The sequence below is a fragment of the Lactuca sativa genome, chromosome 8, assembly GCF_002870075.4.
Source record: "Lactuca sativa cultivar Salinas chromosome 8, Lsat_Salinas_v11, whole genome shotgun sequence".
Taxonomy (NCBI): domain Eukaryota; kingdom Viridiplantae; phylum Streptophyta; class Magnoliopsida; order Asterales; family Asteraceae; genus Lactuca; species Lactuca sativa.
The window spans coordinates 45,209,167-45,220,572 of record NC_056630.2 but is presented as its reverse complement, the minus strand read 5'-3'; the positions used below and the strand labels follow the sequence as shown (position 1 = coordinate 45,220,572).

Sequence of the window (11,406 nt, the reverse complement as noted above, 5' to 3'; positions counted from 1 at the left end):
TGAAATATATCCCGTTTGTTTAAAATCTATTTTAGTTTATTATGTGAGTACTAGGTTATTTTCATGTACTAGGTTATTTTCATGTATTTCGTATGTATTTCGTTTGTTTAAAATCTATTTTAGTTTATTATGTGAGTACTAGGTTATTTTCATGTACTAGGTTATTTTCATGTATTTCGTATGTATTTCCTTTGTTTAAAATCTATTTTAGTTTATTATGTGAGCAACTCGTATGATTAATTTGAATTAATAAATGGCCATTGCATTAGTTTTCACAATACATTAGTAACAAGGATTCCATGAACCATTAAAAACATTACAACAATTACATGAAAAACAACGACATAATACGAACAAAGCATTAACGTAAAACACAAGTCCATGGGTTATTCTTAACAGAAATTAGAGCGGTCTACATGAAATACTGTTTATCTTTAACAACCTTCCAAACTTCCTCATATTCGAAGTCTCTGCCGTCATGCTCACAGATGTAAAAATCTATAACAACTTCCAAGAACTCTTCTTCGTCACAATAACGAACATTGTTACTTTTCGCATAATTACATGCTCGATTGAACCATGTCACTTCTTCCTTTACATCCATCCACTTAGTAACAACATCTGATTTTTCTCTTTTTTGTCCTTCTCCCATCTCATGGTTAAACAAAGATGTTATGCGAGTCCATTCATCACCAATTAGGCAATGCGGAGGAGCAAGTAACGATACACCATCCTTAACACTTAGCCAGCATCGTGTTAGAACTAACACCTCGTTTGTCGTCCATGGCCTTTCAGAATTGGAACCAGGTACTTCATTCGAAGAACTTGCTGCATTCGACGACATTTCTAATAATGGGAGTTCGTTTCGTTTTGGTGATTTGGGTGTTTGGTTTTTAGATCTTAAACATCTATTTATATAAATAAATAGACTATGAATTAATACTTTGACTACGAAATGGTTATATTTGGACTACGATTTTCAACTTTATGCAGTGTTTTATCATGTCAAACTGTCATTTATCTCTTGTCACTTAAGGGTCCCACTACGATGTGCAGGTTACTACAGTGACTTGTCATTACTGTCTAGTCATTTCAAAGTTGGACTTGTCATTACTGTCTAGTATGTATAAATACCACTTATAGCTCCAGTTTAATACAATATCGACTTTATTATGAGTTCCTCACACAAATTCGAAGTTTGCTCATGCAACGAAGTAGATTGTTACTACTGTGATTCGGTAGACCCTTTTTTTACACCCTCTTCAGCCGGGCCATATATGTCACACAAAAATTTTGAAGAATTAAAGAAGGCTGAAGCACAACAAGAAGAATTAAAAAATTCCTTTAACCGTCTTACTCTTGCAGAATCTAGATACTATGTTGAAATACAAATGGACACCACATATTCCATGATGAGCGTGAGGAAAAATGTTGGCAACAGATGTTGCTATAGATGGAGACCTATCAGATATAATTGTAAGCTCCTGCATATTTCCTATGCAATCATGTAGTTTTTGAAAAAACCATGTCCAAGAATCGGTACACTCATTTTTGCATATACCATATGCAACCGGTAATATTTGGTTTTGTCCGTCCTTAGTAACTGCAAGTAACATGGTACCTTTGAACTCGCCCTTTAGGTGAGCTCCATCTACTACTAGGGTTGGCTTACAAAAATTGACAAAAGCGCGTACCTACAATACATTGTATATCTATTCAAATACACCAAAATAAATATTAAAAAATTAAATTAGGATATGATAATACTAACCGAGCAACCGAGTGCGACGTACAAAAACTCAAAGCGATCATCAGCATCTATTTTAATATTTGTGACAGTACCCGGATTATGTTTGGCCAAGTTGCGACAATACGCCGGAAGTTTGGTAAAAGAATCCTCTTTCGTACCCCTTAACGACAACAATGCATATTGCTTCGCACGCCATGCCTAATGGTATGAGATATTGATATTCAATTGAGCATTCATATCATTAACAATTTCTTTTCCCCGATAAACTCTACTATAGTCTTCAGCCAAAATATCAGCAACATATTCACCCAAAACATATTTGTTTGCTTGTCGATGATTAGGTTGCAACAACGTTGAAGAACATATGTGTACATCAACAAATTTATTCACTTGGAAAAGTCCATCAGAATTTTTAATTGCTTTTGCTCTTAGTAACCAAGAACAATTTTTCGAAACATACACAGCTTCATACTTTGATTTGGTGGATCTACTTGTCCTCGTCTGGAAACCTTCTCGAAGACATTTTTTACCAATACACCGCTTTAAAAGTTCTTTGTTCTTAAATATACTCTCACATTGAATCTTTTGAAGATTCATGTCTACCATCTGTGTTGGGATATCTTCATTAATATTAACTGGCCATGCTGGTACAGGGGGCATACCGTGAAAAAGGTTATCGGGAAACTTAGCTTTAACTTCATCACCCAACTCATCTCTATCGGAATTGCTTTGTAGCTCGGTTATATCTAAACATACATCACCAACATCAACATAATGCCCGTAAACATGATTTTTTTCATTTTTTGACTTGATTTTTTTTCTTTTTAGTTTTATCTACCACACGCCTATTCATAAGTTTAACTTCTTGTTCGGCAACATCATCACAACGACCACCCACATGATTAAGATATGTACCAACATCATCATCACCAACAGACTTGTAATTCTCAGGATCCACATAGTGAATAGGTGAATAACTAACATTAACATTTTCAGCAACACTGTGAAACTGAGGTACACTAGGAGTATTGAAAGCACCTATCGGATCGTTGCTCCCTTTATAACTGCATAAATTACCAACAAGCTGGTTTCCAATTTCACCACCCCCATTAACCTCCTCAACTTCATCAACCACCACAAACACTTTCACAGCCCTTCCTCCACTACATTTGATTACGTTTATCAACATTCTAACATCCATGTCTTCAACTATAGCTATATAATAATTTAATTCAGGATGTTGGAAACGAAGACTAATTCTATATTTGTCTAACAAACCAATTTTGCTTCTTACCAAAGATACAAAATCACTATAACTAATATACTCAGAAAATATCAAAGCAAGTTCAGAAATACCTCCCTGTGGACATATGTATTCTAGATTAGTTCTATTAACTTGCCATCTCCCACCGGTTACAAGACAAACCAAATATTCAATCATTTTTTTAGCAAATTGTAGAGAGAGTTCCTAAACAAATAACAACCAAAATGATATTTTTTCTACAAAACTTTTTATATAGCAACATGATTTCGTAGTCAAACCAATTCACTTCATAGTCAAACTTAAAAAAAAAAATACAAAAAAATACCACGATTTCGCAGATAGAGTGAGAGTAAATCGCAGATGGACCTATTCCATCTGCAATTTTACCCCTATATATACAGCAAAAATATTTAAAAAAAAAAATTAAAAGCACATGCGAAAGTACAAGCACCTAAAGCACAGCTGTGCTTTAGGTGCTTGTACTTTCGCAGGTGAGAAGCTCATTTCGCAGATGGGGCATCTCCATCTGCGAAATCGTTGGCTAATTTTGTAATTTTAATTTTTTTTGGCTATTTTTGTAATACCATTAGTGTAAATGGCTATTTTTGTCATTTTCTCTAAAAAAATATAGTAAACATAAATGCACATTTAATTGTTATTTATTTCGTTATTAATATGTAAAAACAAGGATTATTTTTATAATTTCTTTAATCGATTTTCCCTTGGTCCAAAATGGACATAACGCTAGAGTTCGTGCTCTATTAACCCTTTAACTTGTTGATTTGTGCAAATTTTCCCCTTCCGACTGGTTTTTGCCGGTTTCAATGAATTTATTGATCATACGTGTCAGTTTTGATCCTACGTGGCATCTAGGGTTCTTGTTATTAAAGGAGGGGCGTTTGTTGTTCATTTATTGTGCTCTAATACCCCGTTGCCCTAATACCCGATGGCTTCCTCCTACAGCATCTCATCCTCCCTCAATCGATCAAGCAAGAAATCCACAGTGAATGATCCAAAAACTTGTGATTGTGGGTTCCCTGCACGTATTCTAACATCAACAACACCAAAGAATCCAGGGAGGCATTTCATGGTGTGCAATGAGGTAAGCAATTTCACTTAAATTTTCCCTCTTTTCTGATTCATTTATTCCAGATTTGAAATCTTACTTTGAAATTTTATTGTGGAAGGGTAAATGCAAATATTGGAAATGGTTGGATGTAGAACTTGTACAGATGCCTCTGATGGAAGTGGTGGAGGGAATGAAAGCTGAATTAGTAGCATTGAAGACCGAAGTAGAGAAGGTGAAGGAAGACATGGAACAGATGAAGAAGGAAAAGTACTCTGATGCCATTGCAATGAAGGAGAAACTATATAAGTTTACCATTGGATTTCTTTTTCTGATCATCGTGTATATGATGAAATGAAGTCACATGATGTATTGAAAGATGTTGTTTGAATAGAATAGAGTTGTTATCTTAACTTCTTGTTGGAATGGAATGAAGTAACATTGATTGTAATGGAAAATTTAATTATAAAGAAGCATACATATTAACTGCATACATATTAACTTTGATTGGAATGGAATCACAAAGAATGGAATGAAGTAACTTTGACTGGAATGGAATCACCAAGAAATATTTTTGACTGGAATGGAATCATAAGGATAAAGAAGCATACATATTAACTGCATACATATTAACTTTGATTGGAATGGAATCACAATGAATACATATTTGATTTTGACTGAAATAGAATCACAAAGTAGCATGCATATAAAGAATTAGTTTTGACTGGAATGGAATCACAAACTAGCATACATATAACAAATACATATAATAAAAAAAAGTAAGTGAATGTGGTGGTTGGATTCATTGTAATACGCCATTAATATTCTACAGTTATATAAGTTTTTGTCTGCATACACAAAAGTAGTTTCTAGGTAACACAAAAGATTCCTGCATAGACAAAAGAAGGGCCACCATGTGCCCATACACCTACTTGATAGTACCATAGAAAAGCATAATAAAAAGACTACTACTTTGTCTTTACATCACAACTGCCTTACACCCACTACACACCCACTAAATTAATCAATAACTGAAGGGTTATCTGCATTACTCCCAACCCCAGGTATCTGCCTCCTTAATGCTTGTTTGATAATTCGTTCAGAATATTTCCTCCTTCCACTTCTACTAACTGGGACCCTTCTTCTTGGCATGGGGGCTGCAGGTGGTGGTGGAGGAGGTTGTTGGGCTGCAGGTGGTGGTGGAGGAGGTGGTGGTCCTTCATTGCCCCTGGATAAACTTGGGTCTGCTCCACTGCCCCTGGATGAACTTGGTACTGCAAACAAAAATTAAAATGTCAATTCTTTGTTCAAATGATGTAATGTTTTTAAAAATATTCACCTGATGTATTGCTTTGTTGGTTAGATGGACACTTTTTCTTGTTGTGACCTGGTTCCTTACAAATACCACACTTTATTATGCTACCCCTTCTTGAGACAGTTTGTCTACTTGATCCACTCAACTCTCGTTCAATTGCATCCTTCTTCCTTTTCACAGATGGCCTACCAGGTAATCTTCTTCTTTTGGGAGGCAAAGGCTTATGGTATGGAACATCTGGCCACATTTCACTACTATTGAGAGGATTAATGCTATATTTGTAGCATTTTAGATAAGCCTCAGTAGTGTATGATTGGGACACATATGCCTCAGCATCATGATTCAAGTAAGATATTGCTGCCACTCCATGTAAGCATGGTATCCCTGTAAGTTGCCATATTCTACAGGCACACTTCTTTGCAATTAGATCCACTCCATATGCAACATCAGTGAATCTAACCTCATACTTTTGATAACCACAAGGAGTAACTCCCCACAATCTGTTTAAGCATATTAACATCAGTGAATCAATAACACATCCTCATAATTAACATAAGCATATTAAAGTAAAATAATTACCTCTGTTTAACCTTCAGCTCTTCTATACGCTTCCTAATAGCTGGACATATAAGCAAATCCCATTCCATTCCTTCAACTCTTTGAGTGTATATCCTTTCCATCACAAATAACCTAATCTCCTCCAGCATAGTGATTATAGGTCTCCTTCTAGCATGCCTAATAGCAGAATTGAAACTCTCACTGATCCCATTCTCCACTGCATCACAGTCTCTTCATTCTTGAAAGAATGCCTTAGACCAGGTAGTAGGATCTCTGTCTATAAGGTAATCATAAGCATGAGTATCAATAGATTTGATCTTCTCCATTATACCTCTGAACTTCTCCACAGTACTAGCCCTTACAGCCCTCCAAAATAACTTTATGTATTGTTGACCAGTAAACCTTTTATTAAAATTGGCCAGAATGTGTCTAGCACATTGTCTATGTTCAGCTTCTGGACATCTTTCCTTAACTGCTTGTAATAACCCCTACAAATCACAACATCATTATGAGTGAAAAAGCATAAAAATGAAGCATAAAAATGACCTAGTACTAACCTTGTGTCCATCAGAAAGAAGGGTAATGCCTGCACCAAGACCACCATTAATGTCTTCCATAAGCAAATCTATGAACCACTTCCATGTTTCTTTATTCTCAACACATACCACAGCCCATGCTAAAGGGTAGATGTGGTTGTTTGCATCTCTCCCAACAGCTGAAATAACTTCTCCTCTAACTATACCCTTTAAAAAGCAACCATCAAGCCCAATTACAGGCCTGCACCCTTCTAACCAACCATCCCTTACAGCTTTGAAACACACATAAAACTTAGAAAACAAAGTTGTGGAATCTGGCATGATGTCTACATCCAATCTCACAGTAGACCCAGGATTTGACCTGATAATTTCCTAACCATATGACCACAATCTCCCATAATGTTCAATTAAACTTCCTTCAATCTCTTGTAATGCAAATTTCTTTGCATTTCTGCATTGCCCCACACTCATATTTATGTTGAATGTTGTTGACACTTTAGCTTTCATCTTCCTTGCACTCATTTTTGGGTTCTCTATAATTTGACTCATAAAATGTTTCCCTATCCATCTATAAGTTACAATTGACCCAAACTTAAACACCCTACAACAATTATGTTCATTCACTAGAGATTTGATCTGAAAAGTCTTTTCTTTACCCATCCAGGAGGCCCATAGTCTGAAAGGGCAAGATGGTGACTTATTCTTTTTGCAACATTTCACTAACAATCTATCAGAGTCATTTTTTTCAAACCATAGATCATACCCATTAGCAACTGCATAATTGCTTAACATATGTTTAAGCTCAGTAGGGTTACAAAATCGCATACCTATCATTGGTTTCATCTGATCCCATGGTTGTCTCTCATCATACACAGGGTACTGGGGTGGCACGTATTCATCATCTTGATCTTCACTCTCTATAGGTTCACAAAGGATGTTTAAAAATCTATCACGTGCAGTTTTGTTTGCTGGAAATGGATAAGTAGCATCATCTTCTTCATGATCAACAAAATATGAATCTTGAATAACTGAATCCTCATCTTCATCTAAGTCTTTGTTTTCACTTTCACTTTCCTCAGCCTCAATCCAGTTGAAGATAGGTTCATTATGGTGATCCACATATACATTCATTCTCTTGTCATTAGCATACGCCAAATCCAAAAATTCCTTGTAATCACCGTCGTTCACCAATGTATGAATTCCAAGACCTAAAGACTCTTGTGGAAGGCAGAAATAGATGTCTTTGCTTCTCGATTTGGTGAGCTTGTGAAGGAATTCCATGAATTGCTCATACCCAAACCCACTGAAGTCAACATCTCGCACTGATGCTCTGTCGGGATCAAAGTAAACTAAGGGATTGGGTGCAAACTGACCATTGTAGTGGAAATTCACTACAATGAAGTTCTGATCAGTAGGATTTGGAGATGATGCCATAGAACGGTTGAAGGAGATGAATGATCGATGGAGAATTTGGTGACCTAGTCGAGTTTAAGGACCAAATGAGACTTCGGAGTGTGGTTTAATGAGGGGTGTGGTTTAATGAGACGGAGACGAAAAATCGGGGCCTACATGCCACCTCTTTCGCCACGTAAGATAAAAAATACACGTAGGATCAATAAATTCATTGAAACCGGCTAAACCCGGTCGGAAGGGGAAAATTTGCACAAATCAAAAAGTTAAAGGGTTAATAGAGCACGAAAAAAAGTTCAGTGACCAAATGTGATCAAAATCAAAAGTATGTTACCCTCTCAAGTCATTATCCCTATGTATTCTAGATTAGTTCTATTAACTTGCCATCTCCCACCGGTTACAAGACAAACCAAATATTCAATCATTTTTTTAGCAAATTGTAGAGAGAGTTCCTAAACAAATAACAACCAAAATGATATTTTTTCTACAAAACTTTTTATATAGCAACATGATTTTGTAGTCAAACCAATTCACTTCATAGTCAAACTTAAAAAAAAAAAAAAATACAAAAAAATACCACGATTTCGCAGATAGAGTGAGAGTAAATCGCAGATGGGGCATCTCCATCTGCGAAATCGTTGGCTAATTTTGTAATTTTAATTTTTTTTGGCTATTTTTGTAATACCATTAGTGTAAATGGCTATTTTTGTCATTTTCTCTAAAAAAAATATAGTAAACATAAATGCACATTTAATTGTTATTTATTTCGTTATTAATATGTAAAAACAAGGATTATTTTTATAATTTTTTTAATCGATTTTCCGTTGGTCCAAAATGGACATAACGCTAGAGTTCGCACATTCCCTCTTGGTCTGTTTTCCATTTCCCCCCATTTTGAATTACCCCAAATATTTAGAGCCAACGATAACGTTCACCCACTCCAGCAAAACCACAGGCTAGGGTTCTTGTTCTTCACACAGTACTGGATGTTATTCCCACTGTTTCATTGTGAATTTGTAGAGTATCTGCTCAGAGGTATGGGCTGTCTCTTCAGCTGTTTCCGTGTTAGAGATGATCCTCCTCCTCCTCCCGTTTCTCAACCGATCACGCCGATGGTAAGGTTTCGAGATCAAGAATTTCAACCGTATGTTTTTGTTTAATACTCCTGGTTTTCTTTTCGGCGTTCAGGAACCTACCGATACTCTGGCTAGCAATAGCTTGTGGTCTGTACTAATTCCAGAAGGTGATTTCTCTGCTCTATCTTTCATATTATCGCATTTCTTAAAAGAGATTTCATCAGATCTTGATTTTAAATCAGTATGAAGTTTGATTTAATTTCTCTTGTCACAGTGAATTACGCAATGGTCACTCAGAACGACTTACTGTTTTTGATTTATAACTTATTTGTTGCATTAGAGATGGTTTTCCAGAAATCGATTGTTCTGTACGCAATGTCTATTTCATCGCTGAATTCGTGTTGATAAATTGTGTATATGATATTTAGCCGAAGATGGTGATCAGTCACAAGGCAAGGATGGGGGATCTGGTGCTACAGGATCTCCATTCTCCGATGATGGACTCAGGGCTGAGGTAATTATTTGTGTAATGCTATGATAGGCTCAAGTATCTGTCACTCGCTTTAACATCAACATTCAAGTGCAAATGACAATACTAGAGTTACGCACTCTAGAAGGCCAAAAGTAACAGGAAATGCTATACACAGAATTTGAGTATTAATTCAAAAGATGACTGAATATTTCAATAATATGTCTTGAAGCTTTGAGATTAATGTCAACAATTTGAATTTGAGTTGCCCATATGATCTTCTATGTTCTTACTCCTTATCACACGTTTAGTTCTGCAAGTCTCGACCCACTGAACGAGTAAATTCTTACATTACAGGCAAAATTGCTCAAAGCTTGTGGCACTTTACCCCAAACTCCAGAAGAAATACGAAACTCTGAGAAATTTACAGATTCACAAACGCAAAGTAGGGATATGGAAGCAACATTTCATTCATGGATTCCAAACACTACTACTGAAAAACCATTAGAGAAGCAACCTGATCTGGTACATCCTCCAATCAAACTTTTTGAGGAATGGGAGACTGAATCAGATTCTTCAACACAATCACCAATTAGGTAATTCATAGTTTCATACCCACAAAAAACTAAGATATCTTTTCACACAGTCTACTTAAATAATATGATTCGTTTCACTTATACTTTGTGTTTCTGTAGCTATATAGCAGAACAAAGCTCAGATAGCAACAAAACCAGCTCTTCTGATGGCTGTGTGGTTATAGATCATGTTAAAGACACTCAGACACTCAACTCCTTAACTTCATACACTCCATTAATGGCTGCAACCACACAATTCAAAACAAAATCTGTTCGCTTTGAAGGTGAGAATGATGCAAGCTCATCTTCATCCAAAAGCACTTCAATAGAAACTACTAAACCATCTGGAACACCATGTGATGAGAATATTAAGCCTTCACCTTATCCAACCCCTCTCAAGTTAACCAATGATATGCAAACACCTGGCACTGTCTTCCCTTCATATGTATACACAAAGGAATCTGGGAAGAATCCAAAGATTAGATTGCAGTATGTGTATTCAGGGGTAGACCCTGATATTTTCTCTCGGTTAGAACCACCAATTGAAGAAGGTCTTGAGCAGGTTGATAAAGAAACTCCTCAATCACAAATCCATTGGAATCCTGACAAAGTTTCTTGGTGGGATGGGAATGGAATCCCTAATACTACTAACAAGTACAAAGAGGTAAATTTTGTTTTAATAAAAGTTTAATCTTTATTATTATTATTTTTTTTCCATTTTTTGATTATATTTCATTCGAGTGAACAGGATCAGAAGGTTAGTTGGCATGCGACACCATTTGAGGAAAGATTAGAAAAGGCATTATCAGATGATAAGTTCATCAATGAGAGGTAAGTCATGTATATAAAAATAATAAAAGTATTTGTGTTGATTCATTATTTAAATAATAAAAATAATAAAAATATCGGCTTCTTTAAATCTTGATTTTCATGGTTGACATTCAGGAAGCAAATTGGAGAGACTTTGCCTATCCGATTTTGATGAGACAGAAAAATCTTAGAATGATGGATTTGGAGGTAATAAATAAATTTTCTGGGTTAAAAAAAATGAAATAAGGATTAAAATGTTGGACAAATTTTAGGCATCTTGAATAGAATGGGTTGGTTTGGTTATGTCAAAGGCATAAATGGTTACATATTTTTTTTTTCTTTTTTTCCTAGACAAACGAGGAAGTTTTAAGGAAATGAATAGTAATCCTTTGAAATTTGGTTATTTTATAATATATAAAATATAATTTTTGTGATGATAATTAATATATAAATTATATATGAGTTTAAAGAATAAAAACAACCAAACCCGAGCATTACAATAATGTTTTTTATAGGTAGCAGCGCAATAATAGTTTTTTGCTTTACATAATAGGCTTTTTTTATTTTTTTATTTTTT

The 11,406-nt window shown here is 35.4% G+C and overlaps 4 protein-coding genes across 4 annotated transcripts; 2 read left to right on the top strand and 2 right to left on the bottom strand.

Moving 5' to 3' along the window:
- Nucleotides 1–412: 412 nt before the first annotated feature.
- LOC128127695 (uncharacterized) lies at nucleotides 413–3,025 on the bottom strand. The gene is made up of 3 exons (XM_052766368.1): nucleotides 2,789–3,025; nucleotides 2,211–2,496; nucleotides 413–470 (listed from the first exon to the last, which is right to left on the bottom strand). Exons 1-3 carry the CDS (start codon nucleotides 2,949–2,951, stop codon nucleotides 413–415), a joined length of 507 nt encoding a protein of 168 aa, XP_052622328.1. The 5' UTR covers nucleotides 2,952–3,025.
- Nucleotides 3,026–3,866: 841 nt separating this feature from the next.
- On the top strand, nucleotides 3,867–4,571 carry LOC128127947 (uncharacterized). The gene is made up of 2 exons (XM_052766697.1): nucleotides 3,867–4,116; nucleotides 4,202–4,571. The coding sequence occupies exons 1-2, from the start codon at nucleotides 3,961–3,963 to the stop codon at nucleotides 4,436–4,438; spliced, it is 393 nt and encodes a 130-aa protein (XP_052622657.1). The 5' UTR covers nucleotides 3,867–3,960; the 3' UTR covers nucleotides 4,439–4,571.
- A 289-nt stretch (nucleotides 4,572–4,860) lies between these two features.
- On the bottom strand, nucleotides 4,861–6,810 carry LOC111914957 (uncharacterized). Its single transcript, XM_023910661.3, has 5 exons — nucleotides 6,511–6,810; nucleotides 6,285–6,441; nucleotides 5,975–6,170; nucleotides 5,420–5,895; nucleotides 4,861–5,354 (listed from the first exon to the last, which is right to left on the bottom strand). Exons 1-5 carry the CDS (start codon nucleotides 6,808–6,810, stop codon nucleotides 5,101–5,103), a joined length of 1,383 nt encoding a protein of 460 aa, XP_023766429.3. The 3' UTR covers nucleotides 4,861–5,100.
- A 1,975-nt stretch (nucleotides 6,811–8,785) lies between these two features.
- Nucleotides 8,786–11,132, top strand: LOC111884823 (protein JASON). The gene is made up of 7 exons (XM_023881127.3): nucleotides 8,786–9,014; nucleotides 9,088–9,142; nucleotides 9,404–9,489; nucleotides 9,802–10,040; nucleotides 10,140–10,683; nucleotides 10,768–10,850; nucleotides 10,965–11,132. The coding sequence occupies exons 1-7, from the start codon at nucleotides 8,886–8,888 to the stop codon at nucleotides 10,999–11,001; spliced, it is 1,173 nt and encodes a 390-aa protein (XP_023736895.1). The 5' UTR covers nucleotides 8,786–8,885; the 3' UTR covers nucleotides 11,002–11,132.
- The last annotated feature ends 274 nt before the right edge of the window (nucleotides 11,133–11,406 follow it).

Excerpts from the sequence above, each read along its gene's own strand:
- LOC128127695 (XM_052766368.1), bottom strand. The coding sequence starts at position 2,951 with ATGGATGTTAGAATGTTGATAAACGTAATCAAATGTAGTGGAGGAAGG. Across the intron at positions 2,497-2,788 it reads AGGGAGCAACGATCCGATAG|ATATAACCGAGCTACAAAGC; the intron begins GTGCTTTCAATA and ends ATGTATGTTTAG. Across the intron at positions 471-2,210 it reads AAATCAAAGTATGAAGCTGT|AGACTTCGAATATGAGGAAG; the intron begins GTATGTTTCGAA and ends GCATGACGGCAG.
- LOC128127947 (XM_052766697.1), top strand. The coding sequence starts at position 3,961 with ATGGCTTCCTCCTACAGCATCTCATCCTCCCTCAATCGATCAAGCAAG. Across the intron at positions 4,117-4,201 it reads ATTTCATGGTGTGCAATGAG|GGTAAATGCAAATATTGGAA; the intron begins GTAAGCAATTTC and ends TTATTGTGGAAG.
- LOC111914957 (XM_023910661.3), bottom strand. The coding sequence starts at position 6,810 with ATGCCAGATTCCACAACTTTGTTTTCTAAGTTTTATGTGTGTTTCAAA. Across the intron at positions 6,442-6,510 it reads TTCTTTCTGATGGACACAAG|GGGTTATTACAAGCAGTTAA; the intron begins GTTAGTACTAGG and ends TGTGATTTGTAG. Across the intron at positions 5,355-5,419 it reads CCAACAAAGCAATACATCAG|TACCAAGTTCATCCAGGGGC; the intron begins GTGAATATTTTT and ends TTTTGTTTGCAG.
- LOC111884823 (XM_023881127.3), top strand. The coding sequence starts at position 8,886 with ATGTTATTCCCACTGTTTCATTGTGAATTTGTAGAGTATCTGCTCAGA. Across the intron at positions 10,041-10,139 it reads TCAACACAATCACCAATTAG|CTATATAGCAGAACAAAGCT; the intron begins GTAATTCATAGT and ends GTGTTTCTGTAG. Across the intron at positions 10,684-10,767 it reads CTACTAACAAGTACAAAGAG|GATCAGAAGGTTAGTTGGCA; the intron begins GTAAATTTTGTT and ends TCGAGTGAACAG.